Consider the following 26,595-nt stretch of genomic DNA (forward strand, 5'->3'; position numbering starts at 1 on the left):
TTAAAAAATTATTTAAATACAATTTGATTGAACATTCCGCTGACTTAGATTTTACGACAATGACATGTCCAATTCTTCGTATATTCTAGCTAGACAGGATAGGCATGATTTCACTCATGTTTAAGTCTGTAGTCATTTCTTATTGGAGTGGGATTCATGGAGTACAGAGAAGTCCTGCAAAATGTTCTTATGTCTCTGTATGGAAAGAAACACTGCTTTTCATGACTAATTTGGATCGAGTGGAATGACGAAGTGAATCATATTGACTTTTTGGCAGTGTATGTATGAACTGGTATTGGTTTGATTAGCCTTAGTGTTTCCCTGCTTCCTACGTGTGCCACTGTGCTGGGCATCTCTGGCGGCTGAGTGGAAGGGACATGATGGATTGAGCTAGTGCTACTGTGCTTTTGAATTATTATCATTTTTAAAATTCAGCGTCGGACACCATCAGGTGCACACGCACAGCCTACGCGCACAGCAGGCACAGCAGGGGTTGCATTAAATACGGAAGACACATTTTCGATTGAAAGCAATTGTACAATTGACTAGGTGTTTTTATTTTTTAACTTTTATTTAACTAGGCAAGTCAAATTCTTATTTACAATGACGGCCTAGGAACAGTGGGTTAACTGCCTTGTTCAGAGGCAGATTTTTTTATTTTTTTTTATTTTACCTTGTCAGCTCTGGGATTCGATCCACCAACCTTTCGGTTACTGGCCCAACGCTCTACCCACTACGCTACATGCCGCCTCTCGGAGCAGTGTTTATTAACTCCAAATGTTATCGAATCAAAGTTTATTGGTTGTGTACACAGATTTGCAGATATTGCAGGTGCAGTCAATGCTTGTGTTTGTAGCTCAAACAGTGGAGAAATATCTAGAAATACAATAATACACACAATCCAAAAAAAAGTAGCTAGAAACTGTCGGCACCATCTTGTCCATTTTATATTGCTACGGTAGCAAAGCAAAACACATATATTCAACCTCAAGACATGGCATTTCATGGACATTTAGCTAGTTCGCTGTTGCTAATTTGTCCTGGGAGATGAACATTGGTTTGTTATTTTACCTGAAATGCAGATTTTTTTCTTCTTGTTGTTGTACATTACCGACACCAGCTGGACTGAAGTGTGGATCTTGTTCATCTTTCAATCACCCACGTGGGTATATGCTCGTAAAACCAATGAGGGGATGGGGAAAGGGCGGGACTTGACGCAGTGCGTCAAGCGTATAAAATAGAACCAAGAAATGATTGAATGACATGAATGTGTACATTTATTTAGAAAAACTGCCAGTTTGGTCGGTATGTAAGGGGCTTAATGTGGTGTCGGATTACAGCTAGCGACTCTACTTGGATTACATTTTAAAGATGCACTATACCGAAATCGCTCCGCCATTGCCAGGTTGCTAAAATTCTAATACTTGGCTTAATTTCAGTTTGTGACAAAACCAGCAAGGATAGTGCAGAGAATCATTGTACCATCAAACCGCAGTGAAATATTTTCCATAACCAAAAATATAGTATTTTCAGCTGTTGGAAGCTGGTGTACAAAAGTGAAAGACGTAAAAACTCAACTTTAAAATGGGAATCATAGAAAAGTGCACGTAGAACTGACCTACCACTCCTTAGACTTCCTTTCAATGAGAATGGCATATCTGTAACACACATTTCTACGAGAAATGTGCAGCTGGTTTGACACTACTAGTTTAAATTGGTTTTAAAATGAAGACGGCCTGTTTTTGGTTTTGAAGGACTATGGTTTGAGCAGTAGCACAACCGTAATAATGTGTACAACGTGTTCGGTGTCCGGCAAAAGGGATCCATATTACTCTGGGCTTTCTTTCTTAAGCCGCTTGATAATTATCACGTCCTCCTGGCCTCTTCACGCCATCAAACCGATGAGGTTTTCTCTGAGAAACAGAAAGGACCTCTTCGATTGCAGGGACGCGTCATATTTTCTGGTTGAGCTGCGCTATTTAAAAAAAAAAAATTTGTGAGTTAGTGGCATGAGTCATGGAGAGGGATTTGCGATGTTGACGATTATGCTTGTTTTTTTGGAAAAGGCTGAGGGGTCTTTTTTTATTATAGAGGATTGGTTTACCGCCTATCGTTTTTTCGGCTGAATGACGATTAAAACCTAACTGACAGACTCTCAATGACCATTACGGAGAACGGAACCTTTCTGGGAAATCTGAAGGCATATGGTAATATCCTCATCGGTTTCACTGTCCGTGCCGTGGCAGTGTTGGTCTTATCCAACTGCCTTTTTACAGCATAGCAGGCTGGATAACACGCTCAATATAATGCTGCTGACCTCATCCCATAGTGGCTGTTTGCCTCTGTCTCGACAGATTCCCTAATTCAAGACATTACCATGGGCTATGCTGTAATACATTTCCAGTGTTGATAATGTAGCACACATTGTAGTGATTTGAGTAAGAAGTGAATGTGAAGTCACCACTACTTCTGATGAAATCCCTCTTTCTCAGGCAGTATTGTTCCTGACCAGTCGTAATTGCGTTCCCTTTTTTTGGTGACCAAATATGAGTAATACATGTTTGATTTAGCTGACCGGTTTGGCAGGAATTTTCACTGAAAGACACACTGGAACACATTGCACAGGTTACATACAACAGACGACTCATTTGCATTGCAGTAACACATTCTCATTTACAGCAACGACCTGGGGAATAGTTACGGGGGGGATGAATGAGCCAATTGGAAGCTGAGGATGATTAGGTGGATGGAACAAAGCCAGTATCACTTCCTCAAAATAGTCTGAATGAATCTAAGATACCTAAAGAAATCTGTAATTAATTAGGATTTTTTTTTTTACGAGGATGTTTTAGTCGCTAAATTTTTACATCTAGCTAAGGCCGCGGTTCCCAAACTAGGGGTCGTATGAAAATGGGGTTGCGGGAGAATTTCCAAAATAACGAACGTTTTTATATATCATCGTTGTGTCTTAAAATCATTGTAATGTGGTTCATCTTAAAAATCTAAATGAGACGTATTGAAATCTAAAAGATCAATTCAATCGGTTCCCTTAGATCGTGGGCAAAGGCCGTGACTGTGGCTCTTGAATCGAAATGGTTCCAGTGCGGCCTTTCGAACTGTCGTGTGACCGAGCGCTGCATACAAAGCATTCACAGGTGTTTTGGTTCCTGCCTCGAAGGGAATAAATACCCTGCAGTCTCACTCAGACCATTAAAACTCACAGTACCCTTCGGCAGCTCATATCTGTGTGACGCTGGATTCATCAGTGCTCTCGTCTGCATTAAAACCAAATATCGATTTAGGTTGGATGTGACCGCAAGAGGTGAGGTGCACGCTGTTGACCCCATGCTGACCCCATGCCCCCTCACTTTGAGAAGCTCTGACATGCATCAAACACACCCATCTCATCAGTGGTGGTGAGATGAGACATTGTCAGACTCATTTGCAATTGACTGTCATAGCCCCACATTAAAAGTATGTATCGTGAGTTAAGACAATCAGAAATACTGTTAGAATGTTTTGTAATTGACTGCCATAGCCCTGGGAGGAAAAAGAAGAAAGAAAAAAAATCTATATATATATACGAAACATTGGCCGTTAATTGCATTTAAAAAAAATCTGGTTCCGGAAATATTTTCACATCAAAAGGGGTTTGTGGACGACAAAAGTTTGGGAACCCCCGAGCTGAGGTGTTTGATGCAGTGTTTCTCTCAAGTATAACCAAAGACAGATCCTCTGGGTAGGTCTGTCTCACTGTATTCTGCAGTAGGATTGGAAAGAGCTCAATCACCGAACCTGTGTATCCTGTGTTAGTGAACAACCCTAAATCATGACGAACTCACTTACAAAACTCTGTTTTGGATGAGACTGACTTTATGACCAAAATTATCCTCTTTATACTTTGTAGTCAATTTTGATAGTAGAATAAATGTTTCTGATTTAATATCGATGCCACAGAGGCTGTTTTCTATCAGATGATACGTTGTTTATTGACTTCAGTTGCTCTTTAAAGAACCTACATTTCTTGTCCCAGAGCCACTTGCTCCACTTTACTCTTAGAATAGAGCCCATTTAAATTCACTTTAAATCTCAAGCGCCTAATGGCAAATGGCCCTTACCCTAACGACACTTTGAGCCTTAAGTAAAGATGAGGTTAGGGTCCAAAATCTACATCCCACCCTGCTCTTACCTCTATTTTCTCACCCCATACTCCTGTTAGGGTGCTATTGAGGGGAGGAGAGGGGGTTAACTATAATTACGTTGTGTAAATTGTTTAAAGAAACCAGCTTGACACAGCTGCAGACCTGGGAGAGTTTGTATAAGGTCTTGGTTCAAAATGAACCAACGGTTGGACCTGTGGAAACCAGGGAAATGTGAGGAGGGAAGAAACCCTGGCATTTACATGTAAAACACGATGGTCGAAGGTAGTGGATTGGGAAGGTTAGACCGAAATATTCACTTACACTGGCAGTGTTTAGACTTGAGGTAACATTCTGCCAAATTACACCGTAAGTTGCCATGGGGCACAGTTTTTTCTGCCAATGTCCCATCACCTAAATGGTGTTCTTGATCATATTTTTTTTAATATAAAAATCATTATTAACAGTGCCTGTTGGACGGGCGTTATGTTTGAGCGTGCCTGTTCTTTTTGGTAGACTAAAGGATTTTGACAAATGTAGTAGGCTAGTTAAGAGGACAGAGTCTCCTCCTGCTGTATGTTTTAATTGTCTTGGCTCAGTTTTCGCTTCAGTCAGCAAAGAAATAACTATTTATGATAAGCAAGAGATAAAAAAAAATGTTGCTCTAGACCTGTGCCATTATACTTCAAGTCAAAGATTTCAATCTTGCAAAATGGTTAAGCATAAGGTTTTTCTCTTCATACAGCAGCAGCCCCGGATACAATTCATCAAGACTTGCGGAGGTGTCAGACCTATAAATCATTGCCCCTTTTCACACACCGTACACGCCCCCCCCAAGTAAATAAAGGTGAAATAAATAAATAAAAGATAACCATGTTTCTCTCTCTTTCTCGTTCTGTCTGTCTCTATAGGACCCCAGAGCAATGCCCCAGTGTGGTGTCTCTCCTGTCAGAGAGCTACAACCCCCATGTGCGCTGCGGAGCCGCCATGGCCTTGGGCATCTGCTGTGCCGGGACAGGCAACAAGGTAAGTGCCCCTCTTTTCCTTATCCCACCCTACCGCGCTCCCGTCCTCACTTCTCTGTGAACAAGCTGCCAACTTCATTGTCCAGTCCAAAATAAACACTTCTTAATGCAGCCTCGTGATTCTGAGATAATCAAAAGGGTCTATGCAATATTGGGAAAGCTCCTTCTAGCCAGCTCCTCCCGGCTCCGGGCCTGCCCCGACGGCTCCGGGCCTGCCCCGACGGCTCCGGGCCTGCCCCGACGGCTCCGAGCCTGCCCCGACGGCTCCGAGCCTGCCACACCATGCATGTAGCAAAACAAACGGATACCACTGTTTCCTACCTAGGAAGCTGCCCCCCGGAGGAATTTCTAGCAGCTGTTAGTGTCTATCAGACTGAATAAAGTGTCAGGACTCTGAGGAAACCGCTCTGCTAGAAACCAGTCAGTATCTGGTGTGACCACCATTTGCCTCATTCAGCGCGACACACCTCCTTCTCACAGAGTTGATTAGGCTGTTGATCGTAGCCTAAGGAATGTTGTCCCACTTCTATTCAATGTCTGTGCGAAGTTGCTGGATTTCAGCGGGAACTGAAACACGTTGTCGTACACGTCGATCCAGAGTGTAATAAATGAAATACAATGTCTGAGATACATTTGATATATCACGCAGTTTGGTTGTCATATTGCCACTGGGCCCTGTCGGCCAGGCAAGGACATTGTGGTCAGGGATAGAGGGGGGGTGGGGAGGGAGAAGACGCTGCTGCCAGGCCCAGAACTGCTTAATGATGTGGGACTGGTCACTCTCAGGTGCCCGAAGCCCAAACAGTCACAGCCCATTTCACTCGGGCCTTGGTGCCCAGAGGGGAGAACGTTCTAGACCTACACTGGACTGGGCCAGACCAGGACTCCAGTCTTCACACAGCCAGTCCTCCAGTACGTTTAGTTCCGTCCTTTGGTGAGTGGAATGGTGTTGCGGCTGGAGAAGTGGGTCAGCTAGCTATTACATATGGAGCTAATACTCTCTGTCATCATTTATACATCCTGGGGGTTTGGATATTTTTGTTATTGCCCTGTAATTTGGGTTCTTGCTGACTGGTATTGGGTAAAAACATGTTGAGGAAAGCGAGTTGGATTGGAACCTATTTCACGCTCCCTATCCGTCAATACAAAGGTGTCATGAACATTTATGCGACGTGCAATTTTTGGGGTTTTGACGAATTGGGTAGAAAATGCACTCTGCGTGAGAAGCCACTTTTAAAAAAAAAATGTATTTACCAGCCTCGTGTAAACCATTGAAATGATTTCATTCTTCTGAGTGACTATGCAGTCCTTTTCATGTTTGACATTAGCTATTCTATACATTTCAAATAGGCAAGTAATAGCAGCCGTTTTTTTTGTTTGGCTCAATCAATATATTTAAACCTCTTGACAGTGTAGAACTTTCATCAAGCCCGAAGGAGTGATGTCACCCTTCAGTACTACTGAGGCCCCTGTATGCCATGTTCTGTATCAGCCAGCTCTGCTGATTGAACTTAACATTAAATACTCTCAATTGAAACCTCAACCGACTACGGTAGAGGTTGTTGGACCCGTTTTGAAATGGACCTGGGGCTTTCCCACCCGAACACGATATGCATAAATGATTGTTTAAAAAAAATAGAGACCTGTTCCAAACGGACCTGAGGACAACTAGGCTGCTTCCGTATAGACCTGGTTGGATCCAGACTCATTCCAAGGTGAGGGAAGCAGTAGACAAGTACATTTGTAAGCTACTTTATTAACCAGAGCTGATGAAGCGCAAGAGGGAAACTCTAGCAGGCGGAGGAATGGCCTTGCGGAGTGTTTACTGTGAGCAAGTGGCACGTGGAGGGAGATTCAGAGAGACGGAAGAAAACAGAAGAAAATATCAAGCATACCAAGCCGACTCATTTCTAGCTTGTCATAGCTCGATATTTATTATAAAATCTGATTACGTTAATACCCGTCTTGACTGCATCAAGCCGACTAGCCAGGCTAATTGAGGCTAATTGAGACTGCATGCGCTTCCTCCTTGTCCTACAGTTGCAAATAACAACTCCATTCAGATTATTAAGTAGCACCTGTTGGCTCTTGGTTGTTGTAGCCTATCTTTCTCATTACGTTTTTTTTTATTACGTTTTTATTTTATAGTTTTAATTCTGTTTTACGTTGATTATTTTGTAGTTGTATTTATTATGGATCCCCATTAGTTCCTGCCGAGGCAGCAGCGACTCTTCCTGGAGTTTATTATGGATCCCCATTAGTTCCTGCCGAGGCAGCAGCGACTCTTCCTGGAGTTTATTATGGATCCCCATTAGTTCCTGCCGAGGCAGCAGCGACTCTTCCTGGAGTTTATTATGGATCCCCATTAGTTCCTGCCGAGGCAGCAGCGACTCTTCCTGGAGTTTATTATGGATCCCCATTAGTTCCTGCCGAGGCAGCAGCGACTCTTCCTGGAGTTTATTATGGATCCCCATTAGTTCCTGCCGAGGCAGCAGCTACTCTTCCTGGAGTTTATTATGGATCCCCATTAGTTCCTGCCGAGGCAGCAGCTACTCTTCCTGGAGTTTATTATGGATCCCCATTAGTTCCTGCCAAGGCAGCAGCTACTCTTCCTGGAGTTTATTATGGATCCCCATTAGTTCCTGCCGAGGCAGCAGCTACTCTTCCTGGAGTTTATTATGGATCCCCATTAGTTCCTGCCGAGGCAGCAGCTACTCTTCCTGGGGTCCGGCAGAATTAAGGCAGTTATACAATTTTTAAAAACGTTACAATATGTTAATTACAGAATTCACAATACACTGTGTGCCCTCAGGCCCATACTCCACTACCACATATCTACAACACAAAATCCATGTGCATGTCTGTGTATAGTGGTAGCCAGGGCTCTACCAGTGCCCCTCCTACGCCATCGCTCCCTGCACGCCACAGCTCTCCTCTCTGCTTGCCGTGGCAAAGATTCTAAAACCAAAGATAACCAAAGATTCTGAGTTGTTTTCAGGGGGAGGCAGGGTAGCCTAGTGGTTAGAGCGTTGGACTAGTAACCGGAAGGTTGCAAGTTCAAAACCCAGAGCTGACGAGGTACAAATCTGTCGTTCTGCCCCTGAACAGCCAGTTCCTTATTGAAAATAAGAATTTGTTCTTAACTGTTAAATAAAGGTAAAGTGAATAAAAAAATAAAATAAAATATGCAGGGTGTAAATAAATAAATAAATAAATAATTTTAAGGACAATAAGGTTTCAGTCTATGAATCCGATAGAGATTTGAAGTGATTGTAGGCCTCATCTTGGATCCTCACTGCTGAATGCTAAGGTTTTTCCTGGCACAGCTGAGCCCATCTCCGGTAAGATTTCCAAGCGGTTGAGCTAGCACCCTCTGCCAGCGCTTAACTCTTAATACCCAGAAGTGCGCTGGTCCAATCACTAGGCCAGAGGTTTCTGAGCCAGGCTGAGAGAGTTCACCGTTGACCTTCCCGAGCCTCTTCTCCCTTAAGGAGCTGGGGCTTATACTCTGGCAGTACTGCACTCATACTCAGGGAATATCACCAAACTTCTATTTACTTACTGTAAGCGACACAGCACGATAACCTTTAGGTTACCTCATCTTTAGGGTGTCCTAGTTGTTAGTTTAATTTGTGTATTTTATTGTCATTGACAAGTTATATTTTCCTTTTTCCCTTTTCAGGAGGCCATCAACCTGCTGGAACCTATGACCAACGACCCAGTGAACTACGTGAGACAGGGTGCCCTCATCTCCTCTGCCCTCATCATGATCCAGCAGACCGAGGTCACCTGTCCCAAGGTGGGTGTATGAGAAACAGCCCATCTCATTCACAGCCCACATTTACCAGAGAAACAGCCCATCTCATTCACAGCCCACATTTACCAGAGAAATTGGCCAACAGTAACTTTGTTATTCAGACTAAAATATCTTGAAGTTGATTGGCTAATCTGTTTTAAATGTGATTCTATCCTATAGAAAGGTTCTCTATTCTCTATTTTGAGTCCAGTCCTCTTCTTCAAATCAAATCTTCTCTCCTGATGAATCCTAACTCCCGTGGAGGCTCTAGGTTCTAACCAAAAGCTGTCTAAGTGTTTTGAACTTTCAGCTGTGTTGATGGGACTCAGTGCCTAATATGACCACAGCTTTATACCAAGTACAAGGAGGGAGCGAGAAAAGGTGGGGAGGCTTGCTAAAAAAATAGCTGTTCTCTCTGTCTCCCTCTCCCTCTCTCTCTCTCTCTCCATTTTGCACAACAAGCTCTGTCACAGCTGTTTTAAGAAATGCCAGACCCATTTTCAAGCATCATCTGGTCATGGCCTGTAACGTTACAGCAACAGGCTTGGGGCGGTGCGAGAGATTGTTCACGAGAGACTGGTTTTTAAACTAGAAACAGCAGGAGGCACTACACTTGTTCAAAGCTGCAGTATGTCACTGCAGTATGTTATAGAGCTGTCATTCTCTTTGAAAGGAAGTCTAAGAAGCAGCAGATCTGTTCTATGTGCCCCGCAGGTGGATCACTTCCGTCACATTTTAATCTCCCTTTACATATGTTACATGGTCACACACAGTGGTAGTGTTTTAGCCATATGACCTTTTACATATGTTACATGGTCACACACAGTGGTAGTGTTTTAGCCATATGACCTTTTACATATGTTACATGGTCACACACAGTGGTAGTGTTTTAGCCATATGACCTTTTACATATGTTACATGGTCACACATAGTGGAAGTGTTTTAGCCATATGACCTTTTACATATGTTACATGGTCACACATAGTGGAAGTGTTTTAGCCATATGACCTTTTACATATCTTACATGGTCACACATAGTGGTAGTGTTTTAGCCATATTACCTTTTACATATGTTACATGGTCACACATAGTGGAAGTGTTTTAGCCATATGACCTTTTACATATGTTACATGGTCACACATAGTGGAAGTGTTTTAGCCATATGACCTTTTACATATGTTACATGGTCACACATAGTGGTAGTGTTTTAGCCATATGACCTTTTACATATGTTACATGGTCACACACAGTGGTAGTGTTTTAGCCATATGACCCTTTACATATGTTACATGGTCACACATAGTGGAAGTGTTTTAGCCATATGACCTTTTACATATGTTACATGGTCACACACAGTGGTAGTGTTTTAGCCATATGACCTTTTACATATGTTACATGGTCACACATAGTGGTAGTGTTTTAGCCATATGACCTTTTACATATGTTACATGGTCACATAGTGGTAGTGTTTTAGCCATATGACCTTTTACATATGTTACATGGTCACATAGTGGTAGTGTTTTAGCCATATGACCTTTTACATATGTTACATGGTCACACACAGTGGTAGTGTTTTAGCCATATGACCTTTTACATATCTTACATGGTCACATAGTGGTAGTGTTTTAGCCATATGACCTTTTACATATGTTACATGGTCACACATAGTGGAAGTGTTTTAGCCATATGACCTTTTACATATGTTACATGGTCACACATAGTGGAAGTGTTTTAGCCATATGACCTTTTACATATCTTACATGGTCACACATAGTGGTAGTGTTTTAGCCATATGACCTTTTACATATCTTACATGGTCACACATAGTGGTAGTGTTTTAGCCATATGACCTTTTACATATGTTACATGGTCACACATAGTGGAAGTGTTTTAGCCATATGACCTTTTACATATGTTACATGGTCACACATAGTGGAAGTGTTTTAGCCATATGACCTTTTACATATCTTACATGGTCACACATAGTGGTAGTGTTTTAGCCATATGACCTTTTACATATGTTACATGGTCACACATAGTGGTAGTGTTTTAGCCATATGACCTTTTACATATGTTACATGGTCACACATAGTGGAAGTGTTTTAGCCATATGACCTTTTACATATGTTACATGGTCACACATAGTGGAAGTGTTTTAGCCATATGACCTTTTGTTATTATAGATTGTATGTGCCGCTGTTCTCCAAATAGTGAAGCCAATACATAGCCGGTCTCTCAGGGAAAATTGAGTTAGAGAAACATAAAAGGATTTCTAGAGTCAAATAGACTTGAGTTAGTCCTTACCTTCCACCAACAGTGGCTCTCGTCAAAGGGTTTTAACCTGTTTTTAATATTATTAGGGGGGGGGTGTAAGGGCTTGTGGGCCCTGGCGTGCTCATTGACTTCGAATCAAAGCAGAATAAATGTTTAACATATTTCATTTAATAAGAATGTTAGATTTGTAATGTGGAGACCCACTAAAAGAACTGAACAATGGGAGGGAGTCTTCGTGTTTTTATTTGTTGTTGTTTTCCCGACACGCAGGTGAACCAGTTCCGGCAGCTCTACTCCAAGGTCATCAACGACAAGCACGATGACGTCATGGCCAAGTTCGGGGCCATCCTGGCCCAGGGCATCCTGGATGCAGGTCAGTGTGTGGTGACACGTGGAGTCACAGGGGTTGGATTTCTTTAGAAGACAAGTGGGTGTATTCATCTGTTTCTGTCTGCTGTTAAGGGGAGGTGTGTCTGCGTACGTGTGTGGTTTACAGGAAGTCCCAGACCTCCCCTCAGGGCTTGACCCCACCCCCGCCCCCCCTGTGATTTTTCCCAACTGCTTCCTCTGGAAGCGATCATGTTATGATGCATTAGCGCCTGGCGGGTCAGCAATGTCAACAGCCACATGACTTGTGATTACTGTTAGTCTGACGGCCTTTGTGTGTGTGTGTGTGTGTGTGTGTGTGTGGTACTTGTTCTTGTACTGTAGCAGTGTTTATTTTTGTTCCCATAATGCTTTCAGCCGATCTTTGTCACTATAGCGACAGTCGAGACCAAACTGGGAGCCCTCGTTCTCCTGCCAAGATGAACTGCAGAGTCGTCCCCCCCCCCCCCCCCTCCCTGTTTTCCGTCGTGTGAAACCGCCCAGACAAAATCTTTAGTATGGGGTCATTGTAAGATGGCACACGGAGGCTCTCTCCTCTCCCTTTACTACCCTTAACAACTGTCAGGCCACTGCTACCTGATACACATCCGTGTTTTGAGACGGCCTGGAAGGCAGGGTGTTGAGTAACGTCAGGAAGGCAGCTTCCTCCCAAAGAACCATCACTTCACTTCTAGTGTACCACTTTGATTTCAGATAAGGTGATGGGGAGTATTAGTCTTTAGTTATAAGTGGGGTTGTGATTTTTGGGGCAGTTGGATAATCATATGAAATGTGACAGACAGGGTTCCGTTTCTCATGATCTCTGGTGTTCATTACCGAAGGTTTAGCATTCAGAAGCAGCTCTCGCAAACAACCACACGCCCAAGGGTTCCCTCTCTCTCTGGACGTTCCCCCTCTCTCTCTCTCTGGATGTCCCCCCCCCCCCCCCCTCTGGACGTTCCCTCTCTCTCTCTCTTTCTCTCTCTGGGTGTTCCCCCTCTCTCTCTCTCTCTCTCTGGACGTTCCCCCTCTCTGAACGTTCTCCCTCTCTCTCTCTCTGGACATTCTCCCTCTCTCTTTCTCTCTCTAGGGACGTTCCCTCTCTCTCTTTCTCTCTCTAGGGCTGTTCCCCCCCTCTCTCTAGGGATGTCCCCTCTCCTCCTCTTTCTCTCTCTCCGGACATTCCCCCCCCCCTCTCTCTCCGGACGTTCTCGCTCTCCGGACATTCCCCCCCCCCCCCCCCTCTCTCTCTCTCTCTCTCTGGACGTTCTCGCTGTCCGGACATTCCCCTTTCTCTCTCTCTCTCTCTCTCCCCCTCTCTCTCTCCGGACGTTCTCCTCTCCCTCCCTCCCCCTCTCTCTCTCTCCAGACGTTCTCGCTCTCCGGACATTCCCCCCTCTCTCTCTCTCCCTCTCTCTCTCTCCGGACGTTCTCACTGTCCGGACATTCCCCTCTCTCTCTCTCCCCCTCTCTCTCCGGACGTTCTCACTCTCCGGACGTTCCCCTCTCTCTCCCCCTCTCTCTCTCCGGACGTTCTCCTCTCTCTCTCCCTCCCCCTCTCTCTCACCGGACGTTCTCGCTCTCCGGACATTCCCCCCTCTCTCTCTCTCCCTCTCCCCCTCTCTCTCTCATGACGTTCTCACTGTCCGGACATTCCCCTCTCTCTCTCTCCCCCTCTCTCTCCGGACGTTCTCACTCTCCGGACATTCCCCTCTCTCTCTCTCTCTCTCTCTCTCCGGACGTCCTCACTCTCCGGACATTCCCCTCTCTCTCTCTCCGAACGTTCTCACTCTCCGGACGTTCCCCTCTCTCCCTCCCCCTCTTTCTCCGGACGTTCTCGCTCTCCGGACATTCCCCTCTCTCTCCCTCCCCCCCTCTCTCCGGACGTTCTCGCTCTCCGGACATTCCCCCCTCTCTCTCTCTCCCTCTCCCCCCCTCTCTCTCCAGACGTTCTCGCTCTCTCCCCCCCCCCCCCCCTCTCTCTCCAGACATTCTCGCTCTCCGGACGTTCCCGCTCTCCAGATGTTTCCCTCTCTCTCTCTCCCCCTCTTTCTCTCTCTCTAGACCTTAAAAAAATATACACGTTTTATCATTTAGCAGACATTCTATAGCCTTTTAAAAAATACATATATTTTATCATTTAGACATTCTTATCAAGTGTGACAGAAATCCCTCAGCTCTGTTGTGCCGAAGGACCTTATGCCATCACGGAAAAACGCTAGTTGATCTCGGAATTACATAACACCTTGGATTCTGGGAAAGGATGTCCCCTTCCCCAGGAATAAAAATGTAACTGCCACAAAGTAGGTTGACAAAAACGACAGGAAGTTTAAAGGTCCCCCCCCCCCATTAAATTGCACACTGCTGTCAAGCTGCATCTCAAGTTTTAAGAGACCGTGTGTGTGTGTGTGTGTGTGTGTGTGTGTGTGTGTGCGCTCTCATTGTGGCGCAGCAACTAGAATCTGTGAGTCACTCTGGCAGCCAGTAAATCAATTTGTTCGGGGCATTAGGAGCCCATTTCAGCCGTCAAAATAAAGTTATCAAATCACCCAGAAGTCATCATTGTAATTACCAGCCCAGTCAACTGGGCTGCGGGTAGGGCTGTTTAAATGAAAAACGGCCCGTGATTCAACCACCATTGTCTGATCTGATTTCACATTGGAAACATTTCCAGCTGTCTCTGCTGTTATAATGTATTTTAATCAAAGGGTTCCTCCTTAGTAACTCTGGCTTTGAAGGGAGTTTTTACAATGTTTGTATGAGGATTGGGGAAGGACCTCCCAACTGATTCCAATCCCCTTTTCATCCATCCTGTCACCCCTCTGCAACCCTCTTCCTCCCACTCCCTAGCTCCCTTCATCCTCTTCTCCCTAGCGGTCTCCCAGGGGGCAAAAGAGGTCTATTGTTCTACTTGTCTGCATCCTAGCCCTTGACCCCTTTTGTACACTGGACAAGGCTTTATTACCTCACACTAGCCATGCCACATTGTTTTACTGCCATTTTGTTATTTAAAAAATATATAAAAAATCTTACGTTTAAAGGTCATAAATGATCTAAAGGAAATGAAAGTGGGTCCCCTGGCCTGGGTTTAGGAGTAATCACGATGATTTAGTGAAATGGCTGGCTTTGTCAGTGTAGTATGGTAGTTAATTAACCCCTCATTATTCACTTCTTGTTTGTGGCTGCGTGCCCGACCCTATTCCCTTCATAGTGTATTTATTTTGGCCAAAGTACCCTTAAGGACGCAGCCTTTATAAGCATGACAGTATAACAGTATAACATTATATATTGCCATAATATGTACCAAAGTGATAATGAGATTTGAGCGTTATAATGGAATCAATACATATCAAAGTGAAATGTCGAAACTCTCTACTTCCCTGTGCCCTTCTTTGTGTGCAGGTGGTCGTAACGTCACCATCTCCCTGCAGTCGAGGACGGGCCACACCCACATGCCGTCAGTGGTGGGCCTGCTGGTGTTCACCCAGTTCTGGTTCTGGTTCCCCCTCTCCCACTTCCTCTCCCTGGCCTTCACCCCCACCGCCATCATCGGACTCAACAAGGACCTCAAGGTAAACATCACACCCCCACTGTATCCATGTCATTCACACCCCCACTGTATCCATGTCATTCACACCCACACTGTATCCATGTCATTCACACCCACACTGTATCCATGTCATTCACACCCACACTGTATCCATGTCATTCACACCCCCACTGTATCCATGTCATTCACACCCCCACTGTATCCATGTCATTCACACCTCACTGTATCCATGTCATTCACGCCTCACTGTATCCATGTCATTCACGCCTCACTGTATCCATGTCATTCACGCCTCACTGTATCCATGTCATTCACGCCTCACTGTATCCATGTCATTCACGCCTCACTGTATCCATGTCATTCACGCCTCACTGTATCCATGTCATTCACACCTCACTGTATCCATGTCATTCACACCTCACTGTATCCATGTCATTCACGCCTCACTGTATCCATGTCATTCACGCCTCACTGTATCCATGTCATTCACGCCTCACTGTATCCATGTCATTCACGCCTCACTGTATCCATGTCATTCACGCCTCACTGTATCCATGTCATTCACACCTCACTGTATCCATGTCATTCACGCCTCACTGTATCCATGTCATTCACGCCTCACTGTATCCATGTCATTCACGCCTCACTGTATCCATGTCATTCACGCCTCACTGTATCCATGTCATTCACGCCTCACTGTATCCATGTCATTCACGCCTCACTGTATCCATGTCATTCACGCCTCACTGTATCCATGTCATTCACGCCTCACTGTATCCATGTCATTCACGCCTCACTGTATCCATGTCATTCACGCCTCACTGTATCCATGTCATTCCCACTGTATCATGTCATTCACACTCCACTGTATCCATGTCATTCACGCCTCACTGTATCCATGTCATTCACGCCTCACTGTATCCATGTCATTCACGCCTCACTGTATCCATGTCATTCACACCTCACTGTATCCATGTCATTCACACCTCACTGTATCCATGTCATTCACACCTCACTGTATCCATGTCATTCACGCCTCACTGTATCCATGTCATTCACGCCTCACTGTATCCATGTAATTCACACCCCACTGTATCCATGTCATTCACACCCCACTGTATCCATGTCATTCACACCCCACTGTATCCATGTCATTCCCACTCCACTGTATCCATGTCATTCACACCCCACTGTATCCATGTCATTCCCACTCCACTGTATCCATGTCATTCCCACTCCACTGTATCCATGTCATTCACACCCCCACTGTATCCATGTCATTCACACCCCCACTGTATCCATGTCATTCCCACTGTATCCATGTCATTCCCACCTCACTGTATCCATGTCATTCCCACCTCACTGTATCCATGTCATTCACACCACACTGTATCCATGTCATTCACACCCCCACTGTATCCATGTCATTCACACCCCCACTGTATCCATGTCATTCACGCCTCACTGTATCCATGTCATTCACGCCTCACTGTATCCATGTCATTCACGCCTCACTGTATCCATGTCATTCACGCCTCACTGTATCCATGTCATTCACACCTCACTGTATCCATGTCATTCCCACTGTATCCATGTCATTCCCACTGTATCCATGTCATTCCCACTCTACTGTATCCATGTCATTCCCACCCTACTGTATCCATGTCATTCCCACCCTACTGTATCCATGTCATTCCCACTGTATCCATGTCATTCCCACTGTATCCATGTCATTCCCACTGTATCCATGTCATTCCCACTGTATCCATGTCATTCCCACTGTATCCATGTCATTCCCACTGTATCCATGTCATTCCCACTGTATCCATGTCATTCCCACTGTATCCATGTCATTCCCACTGTATCCATGTCATTCCCACTGTATCCATGTCATTCCCACTGTATCCATGTCATTCCCACTGTATCCATGTCATTCCCACTGTATCCATGTCATTCCCACTCTACTGTATCCATGTCATTCCCACTGTATCCATGTCATTCCCATTCCACTGTATCCATGTCATTCCCACTCCACTGTATCCATGTCATTCACTCCCCATCCATGTCATTCACACCCCATCCATGTCATTCCCACCCCACTGTATCCATGTCATTCACGCCTCACTGTATCCATGTCATTCACGCCTCACTGTATCCATGTCATTCCCACTGTATCCATGTCATTCCCACTGTATCCATGTCATTCCCACTCTACTGTATCCATGTCATTCCCACTGTATCCATGTCATTCCCACTCCACTGTATCCATGTCATTCCCATTCCACTGTATCCATGTCATTCCCACTCCACTGTATCCATGTCATTCCCACTGTATCCATGTCATTCCCACTGTATCCATGTCATTCCCACCCCACTGTATCCATGTCATTCCCACTGTATCCATGTCATTCCCACTGTATCCATGTCATTCCCACCCCACTGTGTCCATGTCATTCACACCTCACTGTATCCATGTCATTCACACCTCACTGTATCCATGTCATACCCACCCCACTGTATCCATGTCATTCCCACCCCACTGTACCCATGTCATTCCCACCCCACTGTACCCATGTCATTCCCACTCTACTGTGTCCATGTCATTCCCACTCCACTGTATCCATGTCATTCCCACCCCACTGTATCCATGTCATTCCCACCCCACTGTATCCATGTCATTCCCACTGTATCCATGTCATTCCCACTGTATCCATGTCATTCCCACCCCACTGTATCCATGCCAGACTATTCTCTCAGCTGTTGTCTTCCCTGTCCAGATGCCCAAGGTGCAGTACCGCTCCAACTGCAAGCCTTCCACCTTCGCCTACCCTCCGGCCCTGGAGGTACCCAAGGAGAAAGAGAAGGAGAAGGTGAGAGTCCCTCAATAGTGACGTTCACCCTGTTTTAATGGACTGAAGTCGCCTTCGCAGCTTCTCACGGTCATCCTGAATGAAGTGTCCTCAGCCAAGATCCATTTATTGTTATTAGAGTCCCTTTTGAACTCTCATTTTCATTTTGTCAGTCTGAGACCATGTTATTTTGGCCACTCAGAGTCTTGGCTCATTATAGAACATGGGTACATTTTAATAACGTAATATAAAAAAAAACAGCGGATATTTTTGAGAGGTTTTGTCATTGTCCCTCAGTGCCTTGTTTTTTTACTGTGCCAACACCCCCTTCATTTTGTCTCTCTCTTCCTCCATTATAGGTGTCTACTGCTGTTCTTTCCATCACAGCCAAAGCTAAGAAGAAGGAGAAAGAGAAGGAGAAGAAGGAGAAAGAGGAGGAGAAGATGGAAGTAGTGAGTGTATGAACACAATCATTTCATAGGATGGCCAGCCTCATAGAGACCACTTTCTATTTTATATCGTTTAAAAAAATAGTTTTTCTTCAAATTAAGTCTTGCTTTTTATGTAGATGTTTTTTAACCTTCCTCAAGCAGGAATCCTGTAGCCCCTGTCCCAAACAACAGATCTTTGCTCGTATTGACCAGCCTATTGAGGAATGATCTGTGTAATTGGTCGTGAGGAACTAATGGTTTCTAAGACCTGAAAACAGTCTCCCTTAACGTCTCGGACCTCTGCAGTCTGCAACTTCCGCCACTAATATTTCACTCAGTATCCCACAAAGCTTCTTATGTCTGATGTCCAGGCACACAGACACCTGCAGAGGAGACCATTTCAAAGGTAAGAAAACCATCAATGAAATGAGTCAACTCTCCCATTTTTTTTAAAAGTAGCAGTTCCAAATCAAATTTTAATTGTTACATGCGCCAAATACAACAACCTTTTACAGTGAAATTCTTACTTACAAGCCCTTAACCAACCATGCAGAGAGAAGAATTTTCTCAGGAAATCTTGAGTGAACTCTCTAGCTGAAATCTAATTAGCGTAATAATAAAATGCCCATCAATCCATCAGTTTAAACTAGAGAAATACGTTGTTTTTTTGCATGAGCATCGCGTTAAGTCCTCCACATCCGCCAATAGCGGCCTTCTGAGGTGAAAGGTGACCGAGCTACAGTGGTGTTGTCAGACCATGAGACATCCCGAAAATCAGTCTTCTCACGAAAACGTCTGTATTGTCCGAACGGTTTGGCCTAGAAACTAATATGACCACATGAAAATACGTCAAATAAAATAAAAGGATAACACATTTTTAAAACGGACACTTCAGAACAAACTTTCTTTAGATTATTTTTTGGGCAGGAGACTTTCTTTTGGTCCATGTAGCGAATCTGTTATTCCATGTGTTTGTATCGGCTAAAAGGCCAAAAATATATTTTTATTCAAATAACAACAAAATTGTTTTTATACTTCAAGGGCTCTTAGAATTTCAAATCAGCAATCGAAGTCCCCCCCCGCCGCCCCCCAGGGCTTAGACTCTTATGGGTTAACGTAGCAGTTCTTAAGAAATGTGAGTGAACTAGGCCTTTTTAAAATATCAGTTCTCAGGAAATGAGTGAAGTATCCCTTTAAGGAGCAGCTATCTGCCAGCCCTGGCAAGGTCCCCCAACCCCCCCTCCACTGATGTGACCAAGTTATCCATGAAGCACACGGCTGGAATACATACCATTACTGACAGCCTCTGTCAACCCAGTGCCAGTATTGCTTTCAGTGGGATGTTGACTGCTGGGCGTAATCGCTATGTTTGATGGCGTCCACCATGCTAGATTTCACGTCCTCGTTGAGGGATGGCTCTGCGATCTCAGGCAAAGTTGGATCCGCTCAGTTTGATTGATTGGACTTGGTGTCATCGAGGTTAACGAGAAGGAGGGAGTATTTTAACCCCCAGTTATATCAGTTTGTTCGTTTTAACCAAAGGCATTGGACAGTGGAGATTTTGTTTTATTCTCTCACACAAACACTGTGTGGAAGTGTTGTTTTTAGTTGACACACACACACACACACACACACACACACACGTAGACAAACAGGACTGCTGATACAAGTCATTGCACACCTATGGTCCAGTTTTCAGCCTAGCGTCAGATGGTGCAGGGCCTTGTGGTAGCAGCAGGGAGACCTGGGCAAGGGACAGATAGGAGGCAGGGAGAGCCTGACATCACTGGCCAACAAGTGCAAGACAACCAATAAGGAGTGTGTCACCCATCTCCAGATTAACACGTCTTCCAGAGTGGTGGTGTCAGGAAACATATGAAATGAAGACTCACTTTATTCCGAGGTGACCCTTACTGCCATCGTCATGTTTTTTATCATCCAATGCATTGCGGACTCACTGAGTCGTGGGTTTTCATCAGGAAAAGGGAGGGAAAACGCTTAATATTGTATTTGTTGGATTCTCAGGAGGTACAGGAGGCTGAGAAAGAAAAGAAAGATGAGGAGAAAGAGAAGGAGAAGGAGAAGGAGAAGGAGAAGAAGAAAGAACCCGAGCCCAACTTCCAGCTGATGGAGAACCCAGCCAGAGTGATGCCCGCCCAGCTCAAAGTGCTCAACATGCCCGAGACGTGCCGCTACCAGCCCTTCAAACCGGTACGTACGGTTGGTGTGTGATTCTGTGAACACGTGACTTTTTTAAAAGTGCGTTTCTGGTAGAGATGTGACACACACAAAAAAAAAAATTTACTGGGGTTTTTAAAAAAATCATAAAATGGCGTGAATTCACAATTCAGATATGGTCCTGCTTATGACCGCTAGGGGGCAGAGCAGTTCAATTTACTGCTGTCCTGGCTACCTAGTAGACAGAACAGTTCAGTCTACTGCTGTCCTGGCTACCTAGTAGACAGAGCTGTTCAGTCTACTGCTGTCCTGGCTACCTACCAGACAGAGCAGTTCAATCTACTGCTGTCCTGGTTACCTACCAGACAGAGCAGTTCAATCTACTGCAGTCCTGGCTACCTAGTAGACAGAGCAGTTCAATCTACTGCTCTCCTGGCTACCTAGTAGACAGCACTCACCTTACTGCTGTCCCCCAGCCACTCAGCAACGATGGTAGTTAATGCCATTTCAGGTTCTCTGCTGTGTTCCTCTCCATGTGCTCGGTTGTCAGTAGTACATTGGACTTCATTTCCCACTTCTCATCAATGTGATGGCTTGTTGCAGTAATGTATCTTGTATGAATGTATGAATTGTTTTATTTCTGCCTTTTCTATTCCAGACATTCTGAAATTCACTAAAGCATCCCATGTATGTAACTTTAGTCTTTCACTTTTCTTTGAGTGTTCATAGACATTCAACCATCTGTTGTTATGTTGTTTGAGAACTCGCGCTTTATACTTGCATAGCGATCATTATACAATTTTTCATCCAGGGTCATCTTGTAGTCTGGTTCTAGTCATGCCATCTGGGCAGCCAACATACTCTACCTACCATTGACAATGGCTGCATATCAACTGCAATCTTTTCTTTCTTTTTTTAATTCTTCCAATTGGTTGTTAGTTAGTCTTGTCTCATGGCTGCAACTCCCGTACGGATTCGGGAGAGGCGAGAGCCAAGAGCCGCGCGTCCTCCGAAACACAACCCAGCCAAGCCAAGCCGCACTGCTTCTTAACACAACGGCCGCTTAACCCAGAAGCCAGACGCAACAATGTGTCGGAGGAAACACCGTACACCCGGCGACCATGTCAGCGTGCACTGCACCCGGGCCGCCACAGGAGTCGATAGTGCGCAATGGGACAAGGACATGTTTACAAATGTTTTTAAAAAAGACAAAACAGAAATATCACATTTCCAGAAGTATTCAGACCCTTTCCTCAGTACCTTGTTGAAGCACCTTTGGCAGCGATTACAGCCTCGAGTCTTCTTGGGTATGATGCTACACGCTTGGTACACCTGTATTTGGAGAGTTTCTCCCATTCCACTCTACAGATCCTCTCAAACTCTGTCAGGTTGAATGGGGAGCATCGCTGCACAGATATTTTCAGGTCTCTCCAGAGATGTTCAAATGGGTTCAAGTCCGGGCTCTGGCTGGGCCACTCATGGACATTCAGAGACTTGTCCCGAAGTCACTCCTGTGTTATCTTGGCTGTGTGCTCCGTGTCGTTGTTCTGTTGGAAGGTGAACCGTCGCCCCTGTCTGAGAACCTGCTCCAGAGCGCTCAGGACTTCATCAAGGATCTCTCTGTACTTTGTTCATTTTTCCCTCGTTCCTGAATCTCCCAGTCCCTGCCACTGAAAAACATCCCCACAGCAAGATGCTGCCACCACCAGGCTTCACCGTCGGGATGGTGCCAGGTTTCCTCCAGACGTGACACTTGACATTCAGGCCAAAGAGTTCAATCTTGGTTTCATCAGACCAGAGAATCTTGTTTCTCATGGTCTGAGATTCCTTTATAGGTGCCTTTTGGCAAACTCCAAGCGGGCTGTCATGTGCCTTTTTCCTGAGGAGTGGCTTCCGTCTGCCCACTCTACTACCATGAAGGCCTGATTTGGTGGAGTGCTGTAGAGATGGTTGTCCTTCTGGAAGGTTCTCCCATCTCCACAGAGGAACTATTGCTCATTTTGGCTGGGCAGCCAGCTCTGGGAAAAGTATTGGTGGTTATAAACTTCTTCCATTTAAGAAGGATGGAGACCATCATGTTCTTGTGGACTTTCAATACTGCAGAATTGTTTTTGGTACCCTTCTCCAGATCTGTTCCTCGACACATCCCGTCTCGGAGCGCTACGGTCAAGTCCTTCGACCTCATGGCTTTGTTTATGCTCTGACATGCTCTGCCACCTGTGGGACCTTATATAGGTGTGTGCCTTTCCAAATCATGTCCAATTAATTGAATTTACCACAGGTGGACTCCAATCAAGTTGTAGAAACATGTCAAGGATGATCAATGGAAACAGGATGCACCTGAACTCAATTTCGAGTCTCATAGCAAAGGGTCTGAATACTTATGTAAATAATGAATGTGCAAACGTTTTGAAAATCCAGTTTCTGCTTTGTCATTATGGGCTATTGTGTGTAGATTGAGGATTTTATTTAATCAATTTTAGAATGAGGCTGTAACGTAATGACATGTGGAGAAAGTCGAGGGGGTCTGAATACTTCCCGAATGCACTGTATCCGTGGCAAATGATTTGAAAGATGTTTATCCTTCTATTGACAGAATTGTTGCATTACGCATGTTTTATTTATTTTAGCCTTGATGATGATCCAGACCGGTTGACGGTAGTTTTTGTGATAACTGCAATGCCATTTTAAATTTGGTCAAAAATAAAGATTTTCGGTTCGTTTTTTTTTTTTAGCTTTTGGATCCAGCGTTGGAGCTGTCATCAGTCATCTTTTTTTCGTCTTTCCAACCAAGCCCTGGTTATATCCACGGTGTCTTACAGTTGCCTGAGAATAAACCACTCTGGCCCTGCGCAAAATGTTGACAGCTTTCCACAGTAAATAACATGAGAGATGCAGTCACCCACACACTTATCCTAATCCCACTCCTATAAAGAGGACTATCGTTTGGTTACATGTCAAATCAACACGCATCGAGCTGAGAGCAATGCATCATGGGTCATATCATATGACACTTGAGTGTTTTTGCTCTTGTCTGTATTCTAAAACTATTCGTTTTTTTTTTTTAAGGCGGTGTTTTAACACGAAGTGAAGCATTGTTGTGGGGCCAGGGTATGCCTCCCACCTCCCCTTCTATATTGTGATGATTCCATTTCACCTATTCCGTAGAAGGCAATCCGAGCACACAGCAACTGTTCCAAAGGTCTTGTAGTGTGGTCTGTGTGTAAATTAGTGTTACTTAGCTGCCCAGAGATAATGTAGGAGGAAAAATCTAGTCTGGGCAGTACTCACCATACCTGATGCTTTAGTCTGGACCTGACCATACCTCTAAATTATTTACAGTGATAACCATGCTGCATGATGTACTGTACAACCACTACAAGGGCAATGTGCTCACAGAGTATGACGAGACAACCAACTAATTTGGGGAGGTAGACGAGGTGTTGTGTAATATGACACCCGCACCACCCCCAGAAAATTTTAAAACTTTTTTTTTTTTTTAAAGACACCCATCATGTCCGTGTCCCTCATGTCCGTGTCCCTTATCTGTCTCCAGCTGCACACCGGCGGCATTATCATCATGAAGGACACCAGCGAGGAAGAGGAGGAGCTGGTGGAGCCTGTCTCTGCCCACGGCCCCAAGATCGAGGAGGAGGAACAGGAGCCCGAGGCCCCCGAGTCCTTCGAGTACGTTGACGAATGAACGCTGTCCAAGCAAAAAGGTATGTGTCCTGCACCAGTGTTTTCCACAGGATGGATCTGGGTACAATTGATGGTTTTCAGATAAAACATTTTTGAATGGGTTCACTCTGAAAGTGAGGGTTTTTGCTTAGAAACAAGTTTTGTTTCAGCAAATGCTGTAGATAGTGCTGAACACGTTGTATCCCCAGCCTAGGGGTAAATATAGAGACCATTTCCTCACGCTTTGTGCGAGAACTCAAACCTTCAGGATCAAGCAACCTGAATATTCAGCATCGCCTTGTAATACAGTTATACAGGCAACGGTCTCAGAGTAGCTATGTCACATTGATGGTTCAGAGAGAGGTAATGGTACAGTGTGCAGGTCTTTGGGGTCTTGTTCCCATGTCTAACCTGGCTCGCGTTCATCAGTGCCTATGGAATGTAAACAGTGCTGCCGTCGCCAAACCCTCCATCTGTAATTGCACGGTATAGAGAGCCGAGCAAGATTGTTTTGTCATTTTTGGCCATCAAAACAATGTTATGTTTGTCTTGGTCCTCATTTTATCCCCCCCATGTTAAACAAGATTAAAGTTTAGATATTGTCATGCCCTTTGGGATCAGAAATGCTCCTGCTCTGCGAGTACGGTGATTTCAAAAACACACCACTGTGGTCAATATTTTAAAAAATCTCTTAAACTGTCCAATGTTTCCAGAGATCTAGTTGAAATAGTTTTCCTTCCAATAAAATGGTAATTGATTATGTTAAAAAAAGCAGCTTTTCTGTGTTGGAATGTTGTGGGTGTAATATACCTGTAATTGAAAATATTAATGTGAGTAGACTGCTGATTGGCCAACTCATCCTCCTCTGAGGAAATGACAGGCATTTTTTAAATTATCTGACATACAAGTTTTAGTATTCTTTTTTTGAAGTGTTTATTGAAGTGTTTATTTTTCTACAATTTCTGCTTTGGTCACACGAGTGAGTATATGACGAGTCGTCAACATTATTTGGGTACGAGTTAACAGAATATGAACTTTTAAAAGTAAGATTTTTCGCTGTACAGTTACTTTAATGACTGTTTTTAAATTATGATCATTTAAAAGTTCATTGTCATTTAATAAACATTTGAATATAGATATGCCCAATAAACAAAACAGTCCTGTAAAAAAAAAAAAGTTATGAATTATGGGTGTTTTGTGATCAAACACAGAGCCTGGTCAGGTGGTATCCTAACCGCTCTGTCCTTTTCCTTCCACAGGTGACGTTACCAGGCTTCTACAGGAATAATCTTCACATCCCAGCATGCACCTCTTTGTCTACTCCCCCTTACTTATTTTACATGCTCCTTCCCTGTCATGGCCCCCTTTGTCAGACAGGGAATGTTTGACATTCTCTTGTTAAATGGTATCATTTTCTGTCAGTACAATAAAATGAAAAAGTGGAGCATGTGTGCTTATTTTTTTTCCCTGCATGTGCTGTGTGTACATAGTGTACTCCCCCTAATCATACACGTTTAGGATGGTTTACATTCTCTCCAGTGTTTCATCACAGCCTGGCCACCAGCCTGCTATTATTCTGCCCAGTCTAGTTTACACAAAACACAGTGAACGGTCTCCCCATCACACTGCTGAAGTCTCCTTACCATACCCAGGGCTTGAACACACACTCACATTGAATGCACAAGGGGCAATACACTCTTAGACATACACGTCAGATCTAAACAAATAAATAAAAGATCAATGTTGACATCTCAACAGACGTTTTAGTCTTTGGCTGCGAAGTGCGAACCGTTACCGGAGAACTAGATGAGGATGTTCCACATTGAGTTTAAGTGGGGGTTAGTTTCCCAAGTTGGGTTCGGTTCTTTAGGAAAGCCTGTGGAATGCCAGTTGGGGTTATGGAGCTAACGTTTGAAAATGTAACATTAGAAGCAACTGTTCTTAATACTTTTAAGGTCGTTAGTGTTTTAATATGTGCCCTGTTCATTCCATTACCATCTGGGGGAAAGAGGAGTTTACATGAAATGCTGCTGGGCAAGAATTAACAAAGCAAGTGGGGCGACGTGAAGCCACCGTAGAATGTGTTGCATGTCGGAAAACAATTAACTTACCTCATTTTATGTCGCTACAGACGTTTGACCTCAGCTATTTTGGGAGAGAGAGAAGTGTGTTTCACTGCTTGAGAACAATCCATGGTTATTCCTCCTCACTATAGTCCTTTCTACCTCAGCTGTTTAGTAACACTAACCCATGCAGCTGTGGTCTATCACCACAACGTGTTAAACAAGGTTGAAGAAATACAGCCC

At 44.4% G+C, this 26,595-nt stretch overlaps 1 protein-coding gene across 3 annotated transcripts in view; it reads left to right on the plus strand.

The window, feature by feature from the left end:
- The window catches only part of psmd1 (proteasome 26S subunit, non-ATPase 1), a 59,947-nt gene extending 34,214 nt beyond the window's left edge, over positions 1-25,733 (plus strand). For 2 of the 3 annotated variants that reach the window (XM_021614129.2, XM_021614202.2), the window contains exons 17-25: positions 5,051-5,165; positions 8,847-8,963; positions 11,505-11,607; positions 15,003-15,172; positions 17,928-18,020; positions 18,359-18,457; positions 20,456-20,641; positions 24,165-24,330; positions 25,549-25,733. In XM_021614129.2, the coding sequence (XP_021469804.1) occupies positions 5,051-5,165; positions 8,847-8,963; positions 11,505-11,607; positions 15,003-15,172; positions 17,928-18,020; positions 18,359-18,457; positions 20,456-20,641; positions 24,165-24,311 (1,030 nt within the window). In that variant the 3' untranslated portion in view covers positions 24,312-24,330; positions 25,549-25,733. The remainder of the gene's footprint in view (positions 1-5,050; positions 5,166-8,846; positions 8,964-11,504; positions 11,608-15,002; positions 15,173-17,927; positions 18,021-18,358; positions 18,458-20,455; positions 20,642-24,164; positions 24,331-25,548) is intronic. The other variant, XM_021614254.2, reaches the window with a different exon arrangement.
- The last annotated feature ends 862 nt before the right edge of the window (positions 25,734-26,595 follow it).

The sequence above is a fragment of the Oncorhynchus mykiss genome, chromosome 1 (assembly GCF_013265735.2).
Source record: "Oncorhynchus mykiss isolate Arlee chromosome 1, USDA_OmykA_1.1, whole genome shotgun sequence".
Taxonomy (NCBI): domain Eukaryota; kingdom Metazoa; phylum Chordata; class Actinopteri; order Salmoniformes; family Salmonidae; genus Oncorhynchus; species Oncorhynchus mykiss.